A 27,959-nucleotide genomic window follows, 5' to 3' on the forward strand; every position below is an offset into this window, starting at 1 on the left:
CCACTCTTGAGCAATTCCATTGTGCACAAGGCCCTCGGACCCGTCGCGGATGCTCAAAGATGCCTTGTCTGGAGGCTTTCTTCAGTCAGGCGGGCTGAACACTTGATAGCATGGGACGGGGTCAAGGTTCAGCCGTTTCCCAGGGAGGGGGATGTGTGCCATCTGCTTGCTGTGTTGGTCATGCTTAGTAACATGCCTTCACACTTTATCTAGAGGGGGGAAAGTTCTTGGAGCCCTTAATAACACAGCATTTGCTAGCTTTAATGGCAGGGTATTAATAGTAGTTTGTTGAAATGCAATTAATGTGCCTGTCATGTGGGTTTCCCCCGTATCGTTATATTTGGAGCTGAAACGGGATCTGTGGAAAAGAGGAATGTGAACCCTTTTAACCTGATACCTGATAAGGAATTAGCATGGTGTTGGTTTGCTGTGTATGCTTCTCATGTGTACTGCAAAAAAAGTATAGGATTACTACACTACCATTCAAAAGTTTGGGGCCAGTAAGATTTTTTTGTTTAAGAAATTGTACCTTGTATTCAACGAGGATGCATTAAATTCATCAAAAAGTAACAGTGAAGATATTTATAATGTTACCAAAGATTTCTATTTCAAATAAATGCTTTTTTTTTTTTACTCTATATTCATCAAATAAGCATTAAAAGTATCATGGTTTCCGCCAAAAAATTATTAATATTGTTTTTACCATTGATGATAATAAGAAAAGTTTCTTGAGCTGCACATCAGCGTATTAGAGGATCATGTGACACTGAAGACTGGAGTAATGATGCTGAAAATTCAGTTTTCAGTTCTATTTTAATAGAATTAAAAATGTAATTTTTTCTTGTGATGTCAAAACAAGAAAAAACTAACATTTTTAATTATATTAAAATAGAAAGCAGTTATTCTACATTGTAATATTTCTCAATATATTACTAGTATTTTGAGCATAAGAGACTTTTAAAAACATTTTAAACAAATAACAGTATATTTTTAAGCTTCCGAATTTCTTCATATTTTGCTGACCTTGTAATCAACAGTGATTATACTTAGAAATAGCCTAGGATATCCTTCCCATTTCAAATATGATTTAACAAGACCAATACTGTGACTGAGAAATGCTTGAAACTTAAAACTTGAGGTCTGTTAAAACTTTAAAACGTTTGCGTCGGGTTAGTTTGTCTGAACCAATTGCCTTTCAATGCCTGTGGAAAGTCAAAGTATGACATCATTACTCAAGTCTGAGTCATTACTCAAATTAAATTCAGTCAACGGCAACATCATTACACAGATTTATTGTTCATTTTATGCCATCCAAGTGACAAATGCAAAATGATGAACTTAGAGCTGTTATGGATGAGACAATCTTAGAAGAAAAGGTTCTATATAGAAACTTAAAGGGTTCTGTCAGGCGCTTCATATATATTAGGTTTATATATTTTGTTTTAATTACATTTTATGAATTAAACCGCTAATAATCACACTTTATCCATAGAAAAACATGAAAGTCTTATACAATTATTTAAGACATTTCTCCTTATATAGAACCTTTTTGGCATAGAGGTTCCGATGGCGGCGCTCCGACATGTAGCGAGGTAGAGCTTCAGGCGACCCGAGTTCGAGTCCCGGCTCATGGTCCTTTCCCTTCTCTCTATCTCCCACTTCATGTCCTGTCTTCTCACAAGGTGTATAAAGTAAAAAAAAAAAAAAAACTGAAAAAATAAACCATTATAATCAAGGGTTCTTTAAAACGGCGTCAGGAACCCTATAAGTTTCTATATTGAACCCCATTGAACCTTTTTTTTCCTGAGAGTGTATAATAGTTAAAACTACATGACCTCTCTTGTGTCCCATTGATTAACTTTCTAAAAATTGAATTCTGTGAAGATATCTGTACATTGTCTTTCTCATAAACTAAATCATGGCAAGTCCGTAGTGCCTAGTCATCATCTCTTATACATTCTTACGCTTTTTATTCACAATAAATAATTTTCTAAACATCTTTCTAATAAATATAAATCTCTATCTCAACAATAATGATAGTCATGTATAATTACCAGTTTTTAATATACAAATTAACCCATTTTGATTCATTCACTACAATCCATAGAGATTTTCCATTATGGATGTGCTACTGCATAAATGCATTTTGCAAACGGAAATCTTCCTCTGGGACGCTTCATAAGGAGTGGCCTTAATAACTCTGCTATTAGAGGGGGTGTAAGGACACGGAGAGCCGTCTAGTCTCTTAATTCACATCTTGGCCAAGTATGAGCCTGGCACCAGCCCAGTGTGGCCGTCCCTGTCCACCGTCCACCAGCCGTCTCCTCCCTGTTCCACCACGAGCAGAACTTCCCCCGCAGAGATGGAGAGCTCATCAGTGCCCTGCACACACAGGACTTAAAGGGTAAGTTCACCCAAAAATGAAAATGATCCCATGATTTACTCTCCCTCAAGCCATCCTAGGTGTCTCTTCAAGCCAAACACAATCTGAGTTATATTAAAAACATATCCTGGCTCTTCCAAGCTTTATAATGGGAGTGAATGGGAACTTTGATTTTGAAGCCCCCCCAAAAAAGCGCATAATCTTTCTAATCTCTAGTAAGGCCATTTTAATAATAATAGTTTTTTGTTTTATTTTTTTACCTGAGCTACGTAGTCATACTGAGCCTGGTATGCGGCGCTCTGAGAGACAGCACTGTTTGAAGTTCCTTGTGTAAATACAGGAATAGAAGCATATACTCCATCTAAATCAGCTGAAAAGAAAAAAATAAACAGATTAATGATAATGATAGTGATGACAATGATTAATGATAGTGATACACACACACACACACACACACACACACACACACAGAGTAGTGGCCAAAAGTGATGTTGTCCGGCCTAGGAAAATTGACATCTTCACCCTTTTTCAATTGTTATATTTGTGATAATGCAATGAAACATGACATCTGGCCATGCAGTCATACAAAGAATTTATGAACACAAGCAAAAACAAAGGAGAGAACCAGCGAAATATTGTTGTATACCAGTACCAACTGATTTTGTAGAAGTCAATGTATGCTTTTTCTTGTGAGCTTTTTTTGTCCATAGTAAAACAACCTGTACCTGTAGTTTCCCCTTTTTTGCCAGATAAATACCTTTATTGATTTGTTCTTCCTTCATATTTTAAATATTAAAAAATATATTAAAAAAATTTTCCTCATATTTAGGTTTTATGATGGTTTAATCAAACTTGTAGGGTCATTAAAAACAAATAACATCACTTTTGGCCACTACTGTCTGTATGTATGTATGTATAGATAGATAGATAGATAGATGTTGACAGCAAATAACAAATAAAATTTATTTTTAAGCACATTTTTATTTTGCTCTTTATTGTATTATTTTGTATTGGGAAAATAATGCATTTAAAAAAACTACCCAAATCCTATTCAAGTAAGTCATAGGGCTGAAGTGCCCCCTGGTGGTGAATAACATTTGTGTTTACAGTAACTACAAGATGAAGATGGCTAGAATTTAAAAACAATGTAACGTGCCATTTGAAATATATATATGAGAGTTGACAATGTCATTAATATGTTGTAATATGTACCTGATGGAGGCGCTGATGGCTGAATACAGTCATTACTAGTCTTTGAGCCGACGGCACAGTTGCCTTGCAAGAGATTTGAAAACCTTTCAAAAAGAAAATAATAAGTGCATAAAAATGTGCACAAGGAACATTAAAAGTGTTAATAATTTAACGCGAGGTCACAAGCTATCTAGATTATATTGTAGATAAAGGGCAGACTGAGATCACCAGAGATAGGCTACTGATAACCACAAAACAAAAACAAAACGTTTGTGTGGCGCATCCGCTTGCAGCTTTATGTCTTACTGATCTCTAAAAATAATACATGTTCCGTTCATTTCTGTTTTGTCAGCACTGCAAATTCATAATGTAGATTACACATTAACCTATACAGATCCAGCAGTGGAAAACAAACCTCTTTATCACACCTCCACCGAAGCGCGTGATGCCGTTGCTGTCTGTTGTTGGCTCTCGGTCATAATAGTTCTCGAACACAATAGGCGCTACAGACACAGATGGAAAGTTTCATAATGCAAAGCCTCCTCAAAATTTCTTACGAGCTATATCATCAAATCATATGGTAATGGAACTAAACTATGGGCGATATGTGAAGTTTAATACAATAACCCAGTGGAAACAATACATAAAAGCACTGACTTGCAGGAGTGGTGCCGGTCTTTTTCGTCTTGATGAAAGTGTTTATGTCTTCTGTGATGTCACACATTTCTAGGACTGTCCTCACCTCCTCATAACACTGAATACAAATGAACAGTAATTTGACAATATGGCCAGCACTTGTTGTTTTGTGTGTGTGTGTGTGTGATTTTTTTTTTTACAATTACAGAGAGGTCCAAAAGTCTGAGACCACAAGTGAAATGCTTCTATTTTGCATTTTTTTAATTTAATACCACATTTTTGATACAAAATGTTGCCCTTTCGCTTTAATGACAGCAAACTAATGATGTCATCCAGCATGATTTGAGAATTTTCCTGCTTAGCAACGAAGTTCAAAGGATCAGTGACAAGTTTGCTTAAATTTAAGTAATGAATATAAAGAATAATACATATTTCCTACTCATTTTACATAATAGAATTTCGTTATTTTAAGGCAAGAAATCACAGGTAAAAATGTAGATAAATATGTAGCCCCGCCCCCTTTCAGCGCTGCACTCGTTGAGTTGTGTCTGGCGCGTTTCCACCGAGCGGTACGGTACGGCGCGGGTCGGTACCCTTTTATTTGCGTTTCCACTGCCAAAAGTTGAGAATGGTACCAAAAAGCCGAACCGTACCGTACCACTTGTTGGGTTGCTCTCCACTGACTGCGCTGATCAAAAGCATGATGGGAAACGACTTACTGACGACACAGCTTAATGCTCATTGGTTTAAACAACCGTGATGTAGCCTATTGTTCTCTTTTAAACTGTTCCCACTAAACATTGGACGTCGGATAGACGTGCAGATCATGTCTATATTGGGTCCGTCGGTCCATGACCAATTCTGGACATCTATTCGACGTCCAAACTAGGTCCACTATTTGGACGTCCAACCATGACCCAACTTGGACGTCATATTTACGTTCAACATTGGACCTGAACTGGGTAATTTTTTTGGACGTCATTTGGACGTCTATGACAGGTGCAGGAAATATTATTAATATATTTTTTTATTTACAAATGAAGAGCTCTTTTCCAAAACGCGAGTTTGTCATGTCATTTTGCGGTGTACTGAACCTATTCACTGCTCCATCCACGTTTCCAAACCGCTATATTTAAAGTCGGCATGAAACGGAAGTTGAGATTGTCATTTTTTCCTTGTTGTGACGTATATCCGAGTGAAACGGCTTCTGAAATTAGAAAAAAAATGTAGGGCGGGGCTTGATTTCGTCCTTCGGGAATTGATTGGATCATTGGAGGTTGGGCGTTGCAAACAAAATGGAGGCAGATTTGAATGCCAGTTTACATTCAGTTGTGTAGGATTTCTCTCCACCGGACTCCCCACCGTTACCCTCCCATGAAGGATTTTTTATTGAGGAGCCCGGCGACGAGAACGAGGACGAGCAGCTAAATTTGCAGGCAGGAATCAGCCCATATTTATATGAGCCTCCCGCGAACCAAGATGAGTCAAGTTATCAGTCAAGTTCACCATCGAGAGCATCTCGACGTGTCCGATAAGTAAATAACTAGATTTAGATAAGATAGATAGCCTACCATTCGGACACTTCGAGATGCTCTCGAGGGTGAACTTGACTGATAACTTGACTTGACTCAAAACGAGACCGACACCGATAGCCGCACCCTCATCGGCTCTGGCCGCACCCTTTCGCCATGGCACGTGACCGAACGAGAAGAGAGGTCGTTTCGAGGGGGGAGGGAAGGGTAATGTATTTGATTAAAGATTATAAGGGTAAATGATTTTTTTTTAAATAATGAAGTGCATAGATAAATCATTTATAATAAACACTACAATATTACATATAAAAAGATTTGTCAAATTTGATTTCATGCCGACTTTAAAATGTACTGCAAGATGCAGTTTTTTCCAAACCGCGATAAGCGCTGAACCTATTTTTAGCCTATAAACTCAGAAATTATCTCACTCTCTCACCCTCAAATCACTCGCGCCAGACGCTCAATTCGCCTCATTCGTGCCGCATGGCCTCCAGATGTGTGTAAACGCGTCTTTACATCAGATGCTCGTTTTTGGTGTGAACACATTTATCAACAATTTTGTTGTTTGATTTAATAATCATTGTTCAACATGTTTAGACTGATAACGAGACGCATACAAACGTCTGATGCTGTAGCTCAAACAGTAGAGCGTTGGCGCTTGTAACAGAAGATCACGAGTTCGAACGTGTGTGCGTGCGTGCGTGTGTGTGTGTGTGTGATTATTGTTTGAAAAAGACGTGAAAAAGACGTAACACACGTGTGTGTGATTATTGTTTGAAAAAGACGTATCTAATAAAACACACAATCCACAGCAAGCCGACCCCGTCTCCCTCCTTCTTCCCACAAACAAACTTTTGTGGACGGACGTCAACATTAGACGTGCGGAAGACGTCGAAAAAATACGTCGCCTGGCGTTACAAAACAACCCCTTCAATGGACTAAATTTGGACGTCCAAATATTACATGAAAATGACGTCACTACGACGTCACACTGCGCAGTGGGTTTGATTTTAAAACTCTGATATCATGTTTTGTGTATATGTCCCAAACTATCTGACAGTGCGATCTCTTTGGGTTATGCAATGTAATTTTTTTTTATAAAACAACAACAACAACAAAAAAAAAACACAAAAAAAAAACACATATGTCTGTATTAAAGAAAAAAAGATTGATAAACATGTATTTGGAATGGAATTAAATAAGTACTTTGGGTGTCTTGTTCATTATATTTATTTTCATATAAAAGCAACAGAACTTAAATTCCATCCAGTTTATTAGCAACACTGTGCACGAGCGTGAATCCCGCGATATCCATCTTTGATCTCACAGGTGTCAGATCCACTGCGAGAAGAGAGAACTGTCCGGCTTGCCTGCGCTTTTTTCACTCCTCCCCTCACTGCAGCCGCCTACTCTCGCATACATTCCAGGCGAGGCAAGGCGCATCTCAAACAAGCCTATTGTTACTGTGTCACGAAATGTAATTTTAAGAGTTTTTCAGGCGAGAATGTAGCTGTTTAAAGCTCAAATCTGTGGTTTATTTATAAAGATGATTTGTTTTTCCCCGGTTGTGAGATCCATGCGATCAGCGGGCGCTCGGCGCTCATGTTTCCCGGCTGGATGAGCCTTTCCTCGGCTAAGTTAGTTCTTCTGACGTTCGCCGATGTCTCCGACGGTAGTGGTTAAACATGAGATATAATTCGTCTTGTGCAGACCTAACGGGCGATCTTTGGTCTCGTGAATATATAATTCGTTCCCTGTCAATCGTTTTGGCTGAGGGCTAAGTTTAGTTTCATATTATAGGCTATTTGTATTTAACTTTACTGTTGTAATGTTAGACTAGAGCGCAGCATTTGGACATTTGACTGAATTGTTTGCTTTATTTCTTATTGTATAGCTTCTTGTACCTTTTACTTAAACTTTTATATTGGCTATTATTGATAAAACTGAAATTTTACAAAAAGAAATATGGTTTCTTGTCATTTTCTTATTACAAGATTATCACTGATGTTTATTGCAACATTTGTACAAATGCATATATTGCCTGTAATATGTGTAATTTTTTTATATTATTTAAACGAAAAGAGGTAACGTTAGGGTTGTGTTTTAAATTTCGTTTTGTTATAAATAGAATAACGTATAACGTGCAGTGAATAATCAATATGCGTTGCATGAACCACATTTGTGTCCCTATAATGTTTAATTTATTTAAATGAAAACGAAAAGAGGCAGAGTAGTGTTTTATAACATATTTCGTTTTATTGTTGCTTAAAATGTACAGAGTAACAGAGATAACCGGAGTAGCAGATCGCGAGCTGAGTGACGCTTTTAAGAACGCGCTGTACCATTTGCATGTAGGAGTCGCACAATGCAAGTACAAACTTAGCGTACTTAATATTGAGAAAAGCCTAATGTCGGCGCTTGACTTCTTGTGACAAACATGTCGAGGAGCAAGAACAAGATCTGCTGTATATGTCATCCATTGTAGTTTACTATGTTCTTCTTCGCGCGAAAATGACGTCGATCGAAACACCACATCAAGTAAGGGTACTGTTGGCAGTGGAAACGCTAGCCAGATCATGGTTAACAGACCCGAACCGTACCGTACTGTACCGTACCGTACCGTACTGTACTGTACTGTACTGCTCAGTGGAAACGAGCCGAAACTCTATAAGTAAATCCACTTGACTTCACCAGCCAATGGGCTTTATGCACAGCTACACTACTTCCTGAACTTCAGCCAGGGTTGCGTTCAGCCCCGGCAAAACGTTGCACAACGTTTTTTAAACAGAAACGGTGATGCGTTGAACACACTGTTCTGATGACGCAAGAGTTGCAACTATGGCAGCTGAGAAGGCTCATTCTTTGTGTTCTTTGTGAAGAATTTTCTGAGCCTGATGAAGTCGGTATAAATATGTGTTTAATACTACAAAATATGCCCGATGTTACAGTTACTGCACTTGCCGCCCAGAACAAAAGAGAACATCCCAATCGAGTGAAGGGATTGCTGAAACTGAAATGGAAGCACACATCTTACCTAATTCAGACTAAAATACATCTATTTAGCCTCACATACTGACTTTATTTGTAGGTCATACTGTTTTAATACCCTGTATTTTCTTTCTCATTTTTAGGAAAAGCACTTAATTACCATTGTTTATTTCTATACCAAATGTCATACACTTGCAATGAAGCTAAAAATATAAACAACTACATCATTATGTTGATATCCTATATTTTTACAATAAAACTTACGACAAACATGTCTTCTAAAATCCTCAGTTGTTGCGTATACCGAGCTGCATCGAACACATTTGTAAATTACTTTCCTTGAACCCATTGTGCAAGTTCACTTTAATACCCCGTGTTTTATATACATGTTGCTGCTGATTGGACTGCAGTTCTGACACACCCACCAAACAAGAGAAAACGTATCTCAAACCCCGTTGCACGCCGTTTCCAGGAAACATGACGTTCAACCCGGAAACCGTAGCAAAACGTTGCGCACCGTTTTGAACTTGAACATGCCCCAGCTCTTTGTTTCCTGTCTGCCATTATTGGACAAACTGATTAATCCAGGTGTGTCTGATTATTGTTACTGAGGTCAGGCACACCTGGATTAATCAGTTTGTCCAATAATGACAGACAGGAAACAAAGAGCTGGCTGAAGTTCAGGAAGTAGTGTAGCTGTGCATAAAGCCCATTGCTCCTCGACAGCGATGCCACACAAGCTACCGCAAAAAAAGGAAGTGCAAACACAAAATTCTAAAGAATTTCGCTTGTTTCCATGGTGCATAAGGTCAAAGGCCTAATTCCCCACTTAATTAATCAGTACATTTAGAAATTAAATTTTTCAGAAATGTTATGTTTAAATATGCAAATGAGGCATTGTCTAATTAAATATGCACTCATTTGCATGTATTTCCTAAACAGAAATCTAAATAAAGCCAGGTTGAAAATTGTTGACATGCTGCATATAAGAGTTAAAGGTTAAAGCATTTCAAGATATTGTAATTGAAAGGCGAAAAGATAAAGTTGGTAACACTTTGCAATAAGGTGCCATTGGTTAATGCATCCATTTAGTAATATTAACTAACAATAATAAGCAATACATTTGTCATACTATTTATTAATCTTTGTTAACATAGTTTATAAAAATACAACTGTTCATTGTTAGCTCATATTAGATCAGGTCCATTAAATAATATTTTGATTTCAATAATGTATTAGTAAATGTAAGAATTAAAATGAACTAAGATTAATAAGTGCTTTTTTATAGTTAATTCATGTTAACTAATGCAATAACTAATGTTAATAACAAATAGAACCTTGTTGTTAAGTATTACCTCAAAATAAACACTTTAATGTGTTTTTTTTTTCTTCTAGTTTGAAAGAAGATAGGTTAAGAAAGCAAAATAGCCCAAAATATATACAAATAAATAAAAACCTGTGGCTTTGCCTGTAGTGTAATGTCTTTAGCTATTATCAGTGTGATCTTTGAAAAAGCTTAATTACGTTATACTGACCTCATCTTCTTTGACACATTGCATGGAAAAGTGGTTACAGTGGACCCAAATAGCATTTCTCAAAATATTAATACGATCATCTTCCTGCTGCTGAAAGACCTGGAAAAATAACATCATGATGTAAATACGTCTGTCAAATTTTCATTTTTGGGTGAACTATCCCTTTAAGTAGAGTAAATGATAATTTAGCAAAGTCTTTGCCAAACTGTCAGTGAGACACATGATGATCAGAATTGGTGTTATGGATATACTTATTTTAATAAGCCAAAACAAGTTTCTTGTGCAGTTTAGTTTTAGTATGTGTGGTTTGTGTGGTACGCAGTGTGTAAAACACAGTTAAAGGGAAGTTCATTTTTAGTGTGTTTCTATGTGGTTCACAGCTTCAGCAGAGAGAGCTATTTCTGAAGGACAGCAAACCGATAGTCGAGTGCGTGTTTCTCTTTACCTCACATGTGCATTCATGCGTGGTCTCCCATTCCTGACGAATCTTATCCAGCTGCTCTATGTTTGACATGTACTGTTTCTCTGTCAATCGAGAACAAGCATCAGCCTCATTGGATTTCCAGCCATTGAAATCTTGCTTGAAAGTATTTGAATTGTGCATTTTAGGCATTACCAGCGTCTCTGAATGTGTTTCCGGTTCAGATGTATCAATTGATCACTTTTGCATTGCAAGCAGACGCTGCAATGCGTGAAAACAAAAGCGTATTTCCATTCTCACCTGCATCCGCGGACACGTCCCTGCACTGCTTTGCTTTGTTTTGCATCTGTTGAGGAATAGAGCACAACACTGTTTAAAAATACTCACAGCCATCAAACAATATCACTAGCATTTGTACCAAAATTTCAAATGGTTATAAGAACTCATTATTGGATCAGGAAAAACTTGGGGTCAGTAAATTTTTTTTAATGTTTCACAAAGAAGTCTCTTATGCTCATCAAGGCTGTATTTCTTTGAAACATTATTTTCTATTTTAATGTTCCTGTGTCCTGGGGATCAATAATTTTATCCCTTAAAACTCATCTTTGATCATCTAAATGACATTTTTAAATGTTTTTTACCTGTGAAAATGATTTCTTAATGCCTTAAAATAGCTTGAATGTAACTACACCCTTGCTTCATATAGTATATACGTGGATTCCTGAATATGCAAATTAGTCTCCGCCTCCTCTCACACGAGCTCAGAATGCCTATTATATTTGAACCAGAAACTGATTCAGAAGAGGAAGAGTGAATTGTACAGGGTCGTCTAAAAGTGGATGTATCAGAATGGTAATGCGTTTTATGTATCGTTCTCTACAACATCGGATGCATAACAGTTATTGATATGATTAGCCTTTTGCTTGGCTACGTTATCAAACAGCTAATAATGTGTTGCTAATGTAACACAACCCATGTTCCCGTTCGCCATCTCAGAGTCAGACAGCTTCCTTCTAAAAAAACAGCATCCCTAGAAACACTTTGAACATCATAGAAAGGCCCGTCCACACGTTGACGGAATGTTTGTGATGGTGGGAAACAGCTAATTCTGCCCATAATAATCCATGTTTTACCTTTTCAATTTGTTTAGGGGTGACAGTGGGTGTACTGTTGAGCTTCTCCACAGCCTGTTCAGCTTCATCAGCCTCTTTACATCTCTGTTCATATGCCCTTTTAGACTGGGAGAATAGAGAAGGACAGGGTTATTATGGCACTACTCACATAGACTTGAATGATTTACATGATTTTTTTCTTGTGGTCTTATATAGTAATTAATAAATAATAATTTGTTACATTTTACATAGTGCTTTTCTGGGTACTCTAAGCGCTTTACATATGAAATGGGGAATGTCCTCAACCACCACCAATGAGCAGCATCCACCTGGATGATGCGACGGCAGCCATATTTCACCAGAACACACACCACACACCAGCGTACTGGTGGAGAGGAGACAGAGTGATGAAGCCTATCAGTATATGGGGATGATTAGGAGGCCATGATGGTAGACAGATGCCAATGGGTAAATTTGGCCAGGATGCTGGGGTTACACCCCTACTGTTTTTCGAAGAACATCCTAGGGTTTTTTATGACCACAGAGAGTCAGGACCTCGGTTTAATGTCTCATTTGAAGGATGGTGGTGAATAACTTCTTAATTCTTGATTCTTGGGTTTGTTTTCTCACTCTATTGTGTCATGAAAAGTCACAGAAAATGCCAGAATAAACTTTATCTACGGTACTTTAAAATGGCTACATTCATGTAATCTGACTCAACTGCTTTCACTGACCCACACATAGACATACACAATCAATCTGCTCCAAATCAAACTGATAAATGATCAATTAATTCAATGCACAACCACCATGAAGCAACAGGAGAACCAGACATTCAGTAAACTAATGGAAAACTGAACTTCCTTTTATATAATTAATTATGCTGATATTATATCACATATTTTTTACTTCCTCTAGATACTGATTCTGAATATAAACTCAGAATTTGCGAGATATAATGTCGCAATTCTGAGAAATAAAGTCAGTCTTTCTTTACTCAGAATTGGACTCTATTACATGCAATTGCAAGTTTATATCTTGTTTAATGCAAGTTTATATCTATGAACTCGCAATTGTGAGAAGTAAAGTCAGAATTGCGAGGGAAACAGTCAGAATTGTTTGAAAATAGTCCGATTTACAGTAGGCTTACATTTTTAATATACAAGTATCATAAATCAGCTTCTTAATCTTTAGAATGTCATCAAACTTAAGAAAACCAGGACATGGACTGGTGCCTTAAAAAAACGTTAATTGGAAAAATCATGTTGAATGTGAATGTGAACTTAAAACGCAGTCATCACTGTCACATTTTAACCAGCCAACCAATCACAGTGAAGGAGGGGCGGGACATAAACAACAGCTACCAACCAAACCGCTCCAATCTGCTTGTACATCATCAACAGATGACAACAAGAAGCATAATAACGGAACAAAATAATTTTAAACAAGATACTTTACCCTGTATTGACATTTTTATATAGAAACTATACAGAAACAAACTATCTGGGAAATTCGATAATAATAACCCTTCCGCGGTTGTTCTGTATCATAGGTCATAGGAAGCAAAGCGTCTCAATGGTCTCAGCTGAAAAAACCGCTGCACTGCCAAAACACTCACCAAAGTGCAAACAGCAAGGCGTTTTCAGCTGTCTAAAAACACTTTTGTGGACACACTGCCTTAGAAAAAAAGGTTAAAAAAACGTCTATATAGAACCCTAGGGTTCTTAACTCAATTTTAAAGAACACTTTATGCTAAAATGGTCTTCTATATAAGAGGAAATTCAAGTGATAAAGTATGTTTACAAGCCGTTTAATTCATAAAATGTACAAAAAAATTAAAAAATAAATCCATAAAATAATCCCATGATGGGAACCCCTATGATGCGCCTGACGGAATGCTTGAAGGTTCTATAGAACCTTTTTTTTTCTAAGAGTGCAGGGACAATCGGGAATGCCAGAGGAGAACTGGCCCCCGACTGAGCCTGGGTTCTCCCAAGGTTTTTTTTCTCCATTAGGTCACCTGATGGAGTTTTTCGGTTCCTTGCCACTGCTGCCTTTGGCTTGCTCAGTTGGGGATACTTGGGGATTTTTGGGGATATTTAATTTAATTAATCAATCAACAATACTATTGATCAGCATTTACCAAACGTTGACGTTTTCCACTAGAAACAAACATTGATGTATTATTTTAATTGAAATACTGTGAAGCTGCTTTGATACAATCTGTATTGTGAAAAGCGCTATATAAATAAACTTGACTTGACTTGACAATCTGTTGTGCTTTTGAACAATGGTGGAAGCAGCTCATAAACTAATCATTCGGAACTACAGTAACTACCTTTCATTTAGTGGTTATCATAACCCTCATCTTTAACCACTAAGTCAGACAACCACCATGACAGTTCCTGACTAAAACAGATAGTCACATCCCCTTTTACTCGTTTGTTTATCAAATCAGATCGCTTTTTACAATGCTATATGATAATACAGAGTAAGTACCCTTCAACGTCTCCTCGCCTCACCCCTAACCGTACGCTTTTGCCTTCTGAATGTGTCTGATGTACCAAGACGAACGGAAATGCATCTTTTTCTTGACAACAGCAGTCTGTTTGAGGAAATTACAAATAAATGAGGAACAGAAAAAAACCCAACATTGATAAAATAGAGTCTGTGTTGGTGGGAGTGAACAGAAGTGTGCAGGCGAGAAAAGAATACGCATCTAGTAGAGAAGTGAGACTTCCTGAGGGTGACAGTTACAACATTGTGAAGACCCATCCCCCTCCCTGCCCTGCACACTAGCTGCAAAGCACTGATGATTTAAATCACTCTCATTTCTCCCTTCCTCTTCCTGATATTCTGCTTTCAGTCTGTATTAGGCAAATACGATCCACTGAGTAGTCCATAAAACTGAAGTCACTTATGTGACTTCAAGCAAGTTAGACTCACCTCTGTGGTTTTCTTATGTAATGATACTTTGATCTTCTGAACCTTTTCCATGACTCCTTCAAACTGTAATGAAAAAATAATAATAATTTAAGACGTCATTTGAATTCTTGAGCTTTATAGGTAGCACCTATTTTAATAAATAAGAGGTGTCAACTTGGTTTGGACAAAAACAGTATTAGTATTTGTTCGTACCCTGTTCGTACCTCTGAGAAAGTAATTTGCGGTTCTGCAAGATTAATTAAAGCATCACCTTTTTCCGCTGCTCCTTCTGTCGCTCTCTGAACTGCTCCATTCGTTTCACCTCTTCTCGTAACATCCCAGAGAGCTGAATGTGCACATTTCCAATGTTCTCCATTTCTACGAGAGCAAACAGCATATTCATCAGTGATCTTGAAGGTATGGGTTTAGTATATTTAGTATATACTAGTAACTGGATTACGTAATCAGATTCCAAAAATGATTACATTTTAAAATACTCATAATTAGACTAGTTACATTTTTATTGATAACATGACTACTTAACATTTACAAAATGGCATCATTCATTGATTTTCACTAATTATTCTTTTTTCACTTTAAATAGTCCTTTCTAAAACAGCATATTGCTTAGGTATGTTCAGAAAGTCTTCCAGTTTACACAAGTCAGAGGCCACACAGCATAACAAAAAAAATATTAAAATAATCAATAAAATAATCATCTTTTCGTGTTTTATTTTGATTGCTTTTTTATTAATTTGATTGATTTTATTTTCATGATTTGAATAATTATTACCTTTTCATAAACCCTCTGCAGTTCCTTTTAATGTTGCAATTTCCTGTTGTAATGTAATTTTTAATGCACTTCATTTTGTTGATGACAAATTTTCAACATTGTTTCCTCTGTGTATTTTTTATGTCTCTGTAGTACAAGATTATCCTATTCAAATCTATGTGATAAACAAGTAAAGGCTAAACGTAAGGTCAAAAGTAATCAACAAGTAGTCATCTTATATTATTGTAGTGAAATAAATTATGTTACTAACTACAGTTTTCAATAATCTACCCAACACTGTAGTATATTAAGCATGTTTTATATTCTACGTGTGTTTGTGAACACTCATTCTGATTTTTAAAGCAAATGATAATTTGGGGTGTTACTTACGGACTTTTAGTTGTTCAAATGATGCCCTCAAAGTGCTACAAAACCAAATCGACAAAATTACGATTAAATTGAGTGATTTAATATTAAAACCAGAAGACAATGTTTACAGAAATAAATATATTAAATAATGCATACAATGTTTGCTTACCCAATTTCACTTTGCCCTCCTGTCTTGCGTGCGATGGTAATCAATTCCTTTCCGTATCTTTCCTCTGCCATCGCCCTATGAGCAGAGGAATGTACTATGTTACCTTTACTTTACTAGACCATAACAGACCAATGCTAATCAGCGTACCTTGAAAAGAATTGAAATATGCAATTTTCCAGTGTTACCTCATTTTTAAGAGCTCTTCCATATCTTTGCAAGCTCGTCGCCCATCACATAGCCTCTGGATAAGAGTCTCATATCCAGTGTTGCTGGTGAATTCTGGGCCCTGGAACCAAGAGGATTAGATTTCTCCACTACCATAAAACAGCAACAAGATTTAAGTTATAAGCATCTCAGTTTTAATCCTGGATCCCTGGGAAGTTTTCTGGGCTCTACTTGTAGCACTATGTTCATGAAAATGAGGCCTTGTTTGAAAAGTTGATATCTATGCAAAAACTAATATGTGGTACCAGACTGTCAAAGGTGGTTAAACAAGTTTAATCATTGACAACGTGCGGCACTATTAACATAGAATGCTACTAATAATTGAACCATTCTTCTTATATTTGCAACTGAAAGAAAATGACTATTTTGACACCAGCTGTATGCACAACTAACACTGAATAGCACTCGCGTGGCTTTACATGCAAATCAACCCAGAAGTCGCTTTGTAGATGGATGCTCCGACAATACAGATCAAAGCTAAAGAGAGGGTAGAGTGGGCACACAGTCAGCCGTTCAACAGGAAGCCTACAGTTCGTCTCCATGACACAACGAATGTCTATATATAAAAACTAAACCCACAAATGCAGAAAAGAATTTTGAGAAAGGCCCATGACAAATATCTTACTCTTAAAAATCATAATTTTATTGAACATCTCAGTTCCTGTCAGTGCAAATCTAATCCAACATCTAACCGAAACACATGTTAAGAAATGAAAATGAAAGCGATGACAGATTATAATTAATTTTGTCTTATATACAGCGGTAGCACTTTATTTTACAGTCCTGTTTCACATGAACATACTGTGACACTAACTAGGTACTAACCCTGAACCTTAACTTAACCTTACACTACTCAGTTCTTTGTGGGTAAGTATATTGAAAGTGTACAGTACATACTGTAAATAAAGTGCAATCCTAATTCCTGATACAAATGAAAGGTGCACAAAAAATATTGAGATTTAATAACTCCTCCAATACATTCTTTAGGTAAGGTAAGGGTTATGTAGATGCTGTTAGACACATTAATAATCGACCCTGTCAATCATCATATGCGATATGGTTAACATCAAGCATGTCCAAATAGACATACCCATTCAATCTCATATGTCAAAATAGCTCAACTCGTTCACTTACCCAAAAAGAATCTTTGAATTGTAACGGTGTCATTCTAAAGGCGCTTTAGAGCAGTGAGAACCACACAAGCACACAGAGGAAACAAAGACGGAATTAAGAAAAGTAAAAGAAAGAACAGAGAATGCCACACGCAGGAAACCACCGTTTCGTAGCGCACTCGCGTGGCTCAGGTTTGACTCAGATAAGGAAGCTCCCTCCTATTATGTCAATGACCACAGAGAGCCTGCCCTACAGATAATATGCATGCATTCAGCAGCCATTTGAATACTAAATAGGATGACACATCTGAAACAGTGGGCTTTTGGAAAATGTATAGAGTCAAGAGTCTTTCGGGGTCGAAGACAGTTTGAGCAAACAAAGCCATCTAAATCAAAACTGGGTTCAGTGTAGTAGTTTAAGTAAATCAAGTTAAATCAAGACAAACTTTGATTTGATTACCTTTTGACTGCAAGCAACAGCACAATAACTGAGTTTGATAACTAGTCATTTAGTGCATGTTACACAGCTTAGTTCAAATAAAAGGCAACATCACAGGTCAAATTAGATAATAGCATTGATAAAAGTACCAGTTGCATGTTAATTAATGCGTAAAAACTCAAGTAGTCGTTCTTTGTGGCACAACGAGAAGTATTTATAAAAGGTTTCAACTATTACAACTCATCATGTGGCACATGGAGCTGTCTGCCATAATCTGTCACTTCACTGTTCATGAAAGTGTCTTGGCTTTTTAAAATCTCCAACTCCGAGAGCCTTTCATCGCCATCTTGATCCATTTCCTTGATGAGATGAATAGCCTGTATAACAATCAAGAAAAAAAATAGTTAGAATATATTGTTACAAATGTAAAAAACTGGATGCACGATATATCGGCCACCCCCATACACAAAAGAAATATATTTGAAATATATTTTCAGTATATATTTTGGAATATATGCAAATATTTGAAATTGGCCCAATAAATATATTTCACACTTAACATCATATATTTTTGTTATCTTTCAGAATATATTTCAATGTATTTTTTTCTGTATGGGTCCCCAAAAGTGTCAAAATATATGTGGCATATATTCCAAATACATTAAAATATATTCTGAACTATAACAAAAATATATGATGTTAAGTGTGAAATATATTTATTGGGCCAATTTCAAATATTTGCATATATTCCAAAATATATACTGAAAATATATTTCAAATATATTTCTTTTGTGTATGGGCCGTATCGGTCTCAGCCGAAATATGTTCAATTTTAATGTTGTTGTTATCGGGGGCCAATAAGAAAATTTTGCCTATATATTATAGCCGATTATTTCCTTCAGCCGAGACACTTCAGTTAGCCATGATGGTGTGGGATTACAAATTTAAGAATCTGTTTAAGATCTGCTGATCTTATGTCCTTACATTACATAACATGAAAAACTAAGGTAGAATACACTGAATTTAGCATTTAAGGTTATGATGATGATATCAGCTGTTAAGCAAAGTTTCCAGCAAGAGATTCCTGCCAGTCCTGTTCTCTCTATTGTAAGTTAAATGAGTCAGATTACTGAGATTCTCACCCTTTGTCTTTAATGGCTCTTGGAGCCCCTGTCCCAGTCTTTGAATAGTTATGCTGATTGGATTAGGATTGGTAACACTCTAAAGACTAGGGCGGGTTCCTAAACCCGGATATTTCATTTGCATGCTTTGTTTAAGGTCGTCGTGAGGTGCTTATATAATATAAACCGTATATAAACCACAACTATATAAACCACAGCGTACACTGCCTTAGTTAGACTTGATGACTGCAGCCGACGGCTCGTGTTCTCAATAAAGAATCCTGCTAAAGATACAACCGAGTCTCATGGTCTTCGCTTCTGAGTTTCCTACAATGGTTATGAATTGCTTGAAATATGATTGGAATCACCTCAAAAAGCAAAGTACGGTTAAGTGCAACATGTGCAGCGCAACTGTGTCATATAGGCTTCATAACATTATAATGAGAACATTATAATTGTGTGCTTGGGACATGGATTTAATGGAGAGACTTTCGTTTTTTTGTAATCAGGCTCTCAAAAATGATATACAAATTTGGATTTAGATTTATCGCCCAATATATCGGTTTTCAAATATAAAGAATTATTAGTTATCGGTCAAAATTTTCATAATCGGTGCATCCCTATAAAAAAGTACATAAGGCGGCTGGATGGCACATTGACTCACTTCTTCTCGTGCCGACCCATAGCTGTTCGGAGCGACCCAGCGGAGCTGTTCATCCCTGTTGAGTTTTCCATCCTTATCCTGGTCATAGAGATCTTTAAAGCGCACCGTTTCCTCAACCTCCCACTGCGAGGGCTCGTCCTGCTCTTAAACACAGACAAGCAAACATGTGTGTTTCTGATAATAATCTATCACAATCCTGGAGAATATTTAGATGCTAACATCTTGAGTTCCCATAAATCTGATTAGTCTGATTTCAAATGAAGCCAAATGTGAATGATGTACAGTGTGGAAGTACATATCGGTTATTTATTTAATGTATTATTATTGGTCAATATTTGATTGTGCATGCTTATTTTCCATATTCTAATCTTTAAAAACGAATCATTTAATAACACAGTCAAATGTAAATAGAGCTGCACGATTCTGGATGAATTGAGAATCGTGATTTTGTGTGTGTTTCAAATAAGAGATTGATTAATTAGATTAATTGAACAGACAATTAAACAAAATAACATGTGATTTATTAGAGGTTCTGACAAAATGTTAATTGCTGCCATCCATTTAAAAAAGTGTTTATTTATTTCAAAGATAAAAAAAAAAACGGTTGAATGAATGATTCAATGACTCACTCATAAATACAGCCATTTATCGGTTATTGGATTATTTTTATTTTGTATTATGACTATATACACTGTTATTTATCCCAACATAATCATACCATTTGCTCTGAGATCTCCAATGAATTCACTCAAGCTGATGAATCCATCTTTATCCAAGTCATATTCAGTTAGCACATCTTCAATAGCGAAATCCTGGGGAAAATGCAACCACACAGCACATAGTCATGATGCATGGATGTTTAATATCGAATCATATTTATGATTTATTGCAGCTTTATTGTATACTTACAGCCATGTGGTCCACCTCAGATGGATGAGTAAATGCAAGGAACTCTGTTAAGTTCAGGCCAGCTGAGCCATCCATATCGGCAAAATAAAAACGCCTTTTTTCCTTTGCATGGAGCTGTGAGTGGAGAAAACCATTTTCATCAATCACGCAACACTTTTCATTCCCGTTCCATAATATGAATTATGCATGCAACATACAAATCTAAGTGACTCCTCCTCTGGGTCCTCAAGAACAGCATCTTCATCCACTTCCACAGTATGACCATGCATGACCATATTGTATTCGTCCCAAGATACCAGACCGTCATTGTTGGAGTCAAACTCAGAGAAGCGTTCCTCAGCATCCTCCAGCGCATATCTCCTGTACACCCTCTGTATCCATAATGTGATTTCCTCTAGAGAAGCAACAGAGAATGCTTATTACTTCTAACATACAATACTGTTCAAAAGTTTTGGGTCAGAAATTGATTCTTTTATTCAGTAAGGACACATTAAATAGATCAAAAGTGACAGTAAAGACTTACAATACTACAAAAAAAATTATATTTCAAATAAATTCAATAATAAATAAATGCTTAAAATTCAACAATATTATTGATATAATAATATTGTAATGATGTGGAGGACGCAGTAAGATCCAATTGCAGCTTTATTAGAATAATCAACAGGCAGGGTAAATCAGGGGCAGACAGAACAATGGAGATAATCTCAGAGCAGAAACAGAAAACAGGCAAGGGTCGAGGCAGGCGGCAGGAATCACAGTCCAATGAACAATCCGGGTCAAGACAGGCAGCAGAAGAATCAGAAGTCGGTATAAACAATCCAAGGTCAGTAACAGTTCAGCAAACACAGGGAAAACGCTCAGAAATTGTACGCCAAGGCAATGCAATACTTCGCAGAGAAGTGGAGTGTGGAAGTGGCTTTTATGTGTGTGTGTGAATGAGGTGCAGGTGTGTGTAATCAGTGCAGGTGTATGAAGTAATCAGTCCAGGTAGATGCAGGATGGGAAATGTAGTCTGTGAGTGAATATGATAGTCCGGTGTGGAGTGCCCTCTGGTGGCTCTCAAGGGCACTCCAGCTGGTGACCGTTACATAGCCCCTCCCCAAAGAGCGGCTTCCAGACGCTCCAAAACTGTCCAGGTGGGAGGTGGCCTGGAGGCGGATCCGGGGGCGGGATGGAGGGCCAGGTCCGTGGAGCGGAAGAGGACCTTGAGACTGCGGAAATACAGAAGGCCAGGGCGGAGCAGGCTGTGCAGGCGACCAGGGCGGGGCAGGCTGTGCAGGCGGCCAGGAAGGAAACGACCCTTCAGGCGGCCAGGGAGGTGACGACCCTTCGGGAGGCCAGGGAGGAGACGACCCTTCGGGAGGCCAGGGAGGAGACGACCCTTCGGGAGGCCAGGGAGGAGACCATGGCACAGGAACAGACACAGAGACAGGAACAGACACTGGCTCAGGAACAGGAACAGACACTGAGACAGAAACAGACACCGGCTCGGGAACAGGAACAGACACCGGCTCAGGAACAGACAGCGTGACAGCGGCCATCTCTGTTGAGGGCTCAGGTTCAGGCGTGTCGGCGACTATCTCTGCTGAGGGCTCAGTCGACGTGGCAGCGGCCATTTTGTCCAGAGACACTGGCTCGGTGGCGGCCATCTTGTCTGGAGACACTGGCTTGGCGGCGGCCATCTTGTCCGGAGACACTGGTTCGGCATACGTGACTTGAACAGACTCTGGATCGGCGGCGGCCATCTTGTCCGGAGACACTGGCTCGGCGGCGGTCATCTTGTACGGAGACACTGGCTCGGCAGACGTGACTTGAACAGACACTGGGTCGTTGGAGGCCATCTTGTCCTGAGACACTGGCTCGGCAGTGGCCATCTTGTCCGAAGACACAGGCGTGGTTTCGGCCATCTTGTCCGAAGACACAGGCATGGAGTCGGCCATCTTGTCCGAAGACACAGGCATGGAGTCGGCCATCTTGTCCGAAGACACAGGCATGGAGTCGGCCATCTTGTCCGAACACACAGGCGTGGAAAGAGGAAGAGATTCAGGCTCAGGATCAGTATCAGGAACAGATTCAGTCTCGGCGGGACGAGACTCTGGAAGGGCGGACGTGACGTGAAGCTCTGGCTCGGCAGGACTGACGTGAAGCTCTGGCTCTGGCTCGGCAGGACTGACGTGAAGCTCTGGCTCTGGCTCGGCAGGACTGACGTGAAGCTCTGGCTCTGGATCAGGATCAGCGCGCTCTGAGCTTGACGGGACCAGCGGCAGCGAGGGCTTTGAGCTGGGTAGGACCAGCGGCGAAGAGGACTCTGAGCTGGGCAGGACCAGCGGCGAAGAGGACTCTGAGCTGGGCAGGACCAGCGGCGAAGAGGACTCTGAGCTGGGCAGGACCAGCGGCGAAGAGGGCTCTGAGCTGGGCAGGACCAGCGGCGAAGAGGGCTCTGAGCTGGGCAGGACCAGCGGCGAAGAGGGCTCTGAGCTGGGCAGGACCAGCGGCGAAGGCGGCTTTGTGCTGGACGGGACCAGCGGTGAACACAGCTCTGGACTGGCGTGAAGTGCAGGCTCGACTGGACTGGCGTGAAGTGCAGGCTCGGCTGGACTGGCGTGAAGTGCAGGCTCGGCAGGAAGATACCCAGGCAGGAAGGTCTCGGTGAAACATGATTTATGCAGGATAGTCTCGGCGGGACGAGACTCCTGCACGATGGCCCCTATGGCAACACGTACTGACCTCAGCGGGGAATCGGCCACACTGGATACCAGTCCTGGACGATAATAGACCGATCCGGTGACTAGCTTGATGGCTGGCGTGACGGGAACAGTCTCTGGAAACGCCCCCTCAGCAGTAGAGGGCTCGAGGAATTCTGCTAAGACGTAACGAGGCTCTGGACGGTCTGCTGAGACGTGACAGGGCTCTGGACGATCTGCTGAGACGTGACGGGGCTCTGGAAGATCTGCTGAGAAGTGACAAGGCTCTGGAAGATCTGCTGAGAAGTGACCGGGCTCTGGAAATTCTGCTAAGATGTAACGAGAGTACGGGGAGGTATAGCAGAATTCTGGTTCAACGGGTGTGGTAAGTTCATGGGAACCCTCATCCACAGGGCCCGCAGAAAAGGATGATCTGCTTAACCTCAGAGCGAATTCAATATATTGACATAGAGTCCATTGAGGGGTGTTGTCAGGCATGAGATAATTTAACATGTCCTCAAGCCCATATCGGAAACTGTCCTTTAAGACTGCCTCGTCCAAGTCTACCCCATGGCAGAGCTCACAAAATTGTTCAACATATTCCTCTATAGATCGGTTACCTTGACTGAGGCGGAAGAGACGGATTAGTGGGTCCATGGTGGGTCTCGGTCTTCTCTCAGCTGCTGGATCTGAAGTGGCGAAGTATTCTGTAATGATGTGGAGGACGCAGTAAGATCCAATTGCAGCTTTATTAGAATAATCAACAGGCAGGGTAAATCAGGGGCAGACAGAACAATGGAGATAATCTCAGAGCAGAAACAGAAAACAGGCAAGGGTCGAGGCAGGCGGCAGGAATCACAGTCCAATGAACAATCCGGGTCAAGACAGGCAGCAGAAGAATCAGAAGTCGGTATAAACAATCCAAGGTCAGTAACAGTTCAGCAAACACAGGGAAAACGCTCAGAAATTGTACGCCAAGGCAATGCAATACTTCGCAGAGAAGTGGAGTGTGGAAGTGGCTTTTATGTGTGTGTGTGAATGAGGTGCAGGTGTGTGTAATCAGTGCAGGTGTATGAAGTAATCAGTCCAGGTAGATGCAGGATGGGAAATGTAGTCTGTGAGTGAATATGATAGTCCGGTGTGGAGTGCCCTCTGGTGGCTCTCAAGGGCACTCCAGCTGGTGACCGTTACAAATATAATGATACGATATTAATACTGACTGCACTGACACCGTTATATGAGAACTGAACGGAGCTGGACAATGACATTTTTTTGCAGAACAGCTTTATAGATGAAATTAACTATCTTAATAATTTATGATCTTTACAACGGAAATACAGTACTGTGCAAAAGTCTTAGGCGTGTTAATAAGCCTAATACACCCTTTCCTGTTATCACTATCACTATAACGCTGCATTGAAACAATCTGTATAGTATAAAGCGCTATATAAATGAATCCTGGAAGAAAGAAATATCACCGAAATACCAAAGAATCCTGGGGGAAAAAAATCACGGTTTTCACGGAAATATTAGGCAGCACAACTGTTTTCAACACTCATTATAATAAGATATGTTTCTTGAGCACCAAATCATAATTTCTGAAGGATCATGTGACACTGAAGACTGGAGCAATGATGCTAAAAAGTCAGCTTTGCATCACAGGAATAAATTCTATTTTAAAACATATTAAAATAGTAAACATTATATTATATTGTAATAATATTTCACAATATTACTGTATTTTTGATCAAGTAAATGCAGCCTTAGTGAGCTTTCAAAAACAATTACAAAATCTATGTTAGTGTAGATAATCTGACACATAGATAATATGTACGTGCTAAAATAAGTGTCAAGTAACCAAACCAGAACTGACCTGGAGTCAGGTATTTATCAGAGTTGGTGTCAATCTTTTTCACTATCTCCACCAGTCGCTTCCGCTGCTCAGATGGGTTTAGTTTCTGCATTTCATCTTTGTCCTGAAAAACAGTGATAGTTGGTAGAATGAAACTGGATCACTTTAAAGATTTAAATAACTGTTATAAAGAACCATGCAGATGATACCTTAGAGCCAAGGAACATATTTGCATTATGTTCATGGTTATGTTTGACTACATGATCCTCTTGGACAATTTGGCTGCCAATAGCTCCTGATGCACAACAGGCCACCAGTAATAATAGAGCTGTGTATGCAATCTTTAAACCTGATAAACACACAAGTACAAACAAATTAGGCCCCATTATTTAAGGAATAGTTCTCTCAAAAATGAAAAATCTGTAATTAATTAGCTATTCACCCTCATGTCATCCCAAACCTGTAAGACTTTCGTTCATCTTCAGAATACAAATGAAGATCTTTTTAATGAAATCTGAGAGCTTTCTGTCCTTTCATTGCACAACTACCACTTTGATGCTTAAAAAAGTTCATAAAAAATTGTAAAACTAATACATATTGAGCGGTTTAGTCCAAATATTCTGAAGAGACTCGATCGCTTTATATGATGAACAGATTAAATTTGGGATTTATTCACAGTGATCAGCGAACCTCATTGGTTCTTGCTGAAGCTCAAATGTGATGCGTAACACGAGAATGAACCTCATTGGTTCTCGCACGCCAAGCGAACATGCTTGAGCTTCCATTTACCACAACTGATGAGTGAGTTGATGAATGTTTATATGTGAATAAAAGCCTAAATTAAATCTGTTCATCATATAAAGCGATCGAGTCTCTTCAAAAAATATTAAGTAAACCGCTCAATTCATATGGATTAGTTTTACGATCTCTTTATGAACTTTTTTAAAGGGTTAGTTCATCCAAAAATGAAAATTCTGTCAGTAATTATTACTCACCCTCATGTTGTTCCAACCGCGTAAGACCTTCGTTCATCTTCGGAACACAAATTAAGATATTTTTTATTAAATCTGAGAGCTGGCTCACTCCTCCATAGGCTTCTAAGACACTATAACTTGCTGGCCCAGAAAATGCATTAAAGACATCGTTAATATAGTCCAAGTGACTACAGTGGCTCAATCTTAAGTTTATAAAGCGACGAGAATACTTTTTGCGCGCAAAAAAACCCAAAATAACGACTTTATTCCACTATTTATTTTCTTCTCTCTGGGCCTCGAGTTTTTTCACGTAGTGTAATAGCGCAGCGCGTCTGTGTTGCACGTCACACGTAGGCTCACTATTGGCCGACGCTGGTCATGCGTGTGACGTACAACACAGAAGCGCTGCGCTATTACACTACGTGAAAAAACTCGAGGCCCAGAGAGAAGGAAATAAATAGTGGAATAAAGTCGTTATTTTTGTTTGTTTTTGCGGACAAAAAGTATTCTCGTCGCTTTATAAACTTAAGATTGAGCCACTGTAGTCACTTGGACTATATTAACGATGTCTTTAATGCATTTTCTGGGCCAGCAAGTTATAATGTCTTAGAAGCCTATGGAGGAGTGAGACAGCTCTCAGATTTCATCAAAAATATCTTAATTTGTGTTCCGAAGATGAACGAAGGTCTTACGGGGTTGGAACAACATGAGGGTGAGTAATTACTGACAGAATTTTCATTTTTGGGCGAACTAACCCTTTAAGTATCAAAGTGGTAGTTGCGTCGCTGTCAATGGAGGGACAGAAAGAGAAAGCTCTCAGATTTCTTTTAAAAGATCATCATTTGTATCCTAAAGATGAACAAAAGTCTTACAGGTTTGGAACGACATGAGGGTGAGTAATTAATGACAGAATTTTCATTTTTGGGTGAAATATCCCTCAAATGATCTCGACTGCCCTCTTGTGATGATGGGCTACACATTCCCATGTCAAATCATCTAACAATATCGACGTCGGTAAGGAAGGAGAATAACAAAGAGGTTTCAAATAACAGCAGTCTGTAGCCAAAATAAATATTTAAATAAAACTATACATAACATGTATCTCCTTTTGTGTTATGATGACTTTCTGATAACTTATTGTGGAAGGCGCTTTGGTGGCTAACTAACTGCGAAGTATTTTTTATGTAAAAGGCAACTAGAACACGTGCAAATTCATCCCAAGGATAACACTCTGTTATCTATTTATTTAAGGCACCTACAAGAAGAATTCACCTTACGTGTTTAGGAAACAAAACACTTACTTTCGAAAGGCTGGTTGCTAAAGTTTTGAGCTGAGCTTGTTGCCATGGTGCGCTCCGGTCATCTAGACTCTCACTCAGCGTTTCCTGCATGTACTGTTACCGCCACCTGCAGGCCTGGAGGACGAGCAGAGAAAGACCTTAAAGTCCCCATGAAATCAAAATGGGCTTCTTCTTTTTTTGGTGGCTTTTAGTATGAATATGTTAGCCTTACTTTTATATAGCTAGTGTGCTCCAAAACAATGACAAAATTCGCATTTAGAACATATAAACGTTCAAAATGTATAGTCTTTCACTTTCACTCAATGAATTTCATGACATCACTCTGCAGCAGCTTCTCATCATATTTTCTGTCCAATCAAATGCTCTCTAGAATCTGAGCTATCCCGTCCCCCTACATTATAAACAGATGCTTAAGCTGCGGCTAAAATCGGTCACTTGTTCACACAATTACTATTTTGCTTCATGGTGAATGGCATAGTGCACTATAAAGGGGATAGGGAACGATTCAGACAGTGTAAATATGCTTACCATGGGGCAAATGAAGTCTGGTTTCATGTTTGTGTCACACGAATCGCCGCAGCAGTCTCTTTTGTTGCGTCTGTCTTTCTAGTTCATTAAATATTTAATTAATTTATATTCAAA

The 27,959-nt window shown here is 38.9% G+C and overlaps 2 protein-coding genes across 3 annotated transcripts; both read right to left on the reverse strand.

Moving 5' to 3' along the window:
• Positions 1-1,277: 1,277 nt before the first annotated feature.
• On the reverse strand, positions 1,278-17,906 carry pstpip1a (proline-serine-threonine phosphatase interacting protein 1a). 2 transcript variants are annotated; one of them, XM_082182578.1, is made up of 15 exons: positions 17,393-17,906; positions 16,219-16,319; positions 16,034-16,108; positions 15,886-15,920; positions 14,995-15,101; positions 14,745-14,807; positions 11,820-11,924; positions 10,987-11,032; positions 10,711-10,790; positions 10,266-10,364; positions 4,232-4,328; positions 3,990-4,077; positions 3,596-3,678; positions 2,644-2,753; positions 1,278-2,382 (listed from the first exon to the last, which is right to left on the reverse strand). In XM_082182578.1, exons 1-15 carry the CDS (start codon positions 17,423-17,425, stop codon positions 2,251-2,253), a joined length of 1,254 nt encoding a protein of 417 aa, XP_082038704.1. In that variant the 5' UTR covers positions 17,426-17,906; the 3' UTR covers positions 1,278-2,250. The 2 variants fall into 2 exon arrangements, with proteins under 2 accessions (XP_082038704.1, XP_082038705.1); XM_082182579.1 differs by lacking the exons at positions 16,034-16,108; positions 16,219-16,319; positions 17,393-17,906 and adding an exon at positions 15,517-15,559 and having other exon boundaries at positions 15,886-15,909.
• On the reverse strand, positions 16,880-27,423 carry rcn2 (reticulocalbin 2). Its single transcript, XM_082182609.1, has 8 exons — positions 27,318-27,423; positions 25,252-25,391; positions 25,064-25,166; positions 20,701-20,897; positions 20,504-20,617; positions 20,313-20,406; positions 19,595-19,737; positions 16,880-18,186 (listed from the first exon to the last, which is right to left on the reverse strand). Exons 1-8 carry the CDS (start codon positions 27,361-27,363, stop codon positions 18,043-18,045), a joined length of 981 nt encoding a protein of 326 aa, XP_082038735.1. The 5' UTR covers positions 27,364-27,423; the 3' UTR covers positions 16,880-18,042.
• Between the last annotated feature and the right edge of the window lie 536 nt (positions 27,424-27,959).

Source organism: Leuciscus leuciscus (assembly GCF_965113295.1).
Source record: "Leuciscus leuciscus genome assembly, chromosome: 10".
Classification (NCBI taxonomy): domain Eukaryota; kingdom Metazoa; phylum Chordata; class Actinopteri; order Cypriniformes; family Leuciscidae; genus Leuciscus; species Leuciscus leuciscus.

Excerpts from the sequence above, each read along its gene's own strand:
- pstpip1a (XM_082182578.1), bottom strand. The coding sequence starts at position 17,425 with ATGACACCGTTACAATTCAAAGATTCTTTTTGG. Across the intron at positions 10,791-10,986 it reads GGACGTGTCCGCGGATGCAG|AGAAACAGTACATGTCAAAC; the intron begins GTGAGAATGGAA and ends CTCGATTGACAG. Across the intron at positions 2,754-3,595 it reads GCCATCAGCGCCTCCATCAG|CTGATTTAGATGGAGTATAT; the intron begins GTACATATTACA and ends TTTTCTTTTCAG.
- rcn2 (XM_082182609.1), bottom strand. The coding sequence starts at position 27,363 with ATGGCAACAAGCTCAGCTCAAAACTTTAGCAACCAGCCTTTCGAAA. Across the intron at positions 25,392-27,317 it reads TAGCAACCAGCCTTTCGAAA|GTTTAAAGATTGCATACACA; the intron begins GTAAGTGTTTTG and ends TGTGTTTATCAG. Across the intron at positions 20,898-25,063 it reads TGATAAATACCTGACTCCAG|AGGAAATCACATTATGGATA; the intron begins GTCAGTTCTGGT and ends TTGCTTCTCTAG.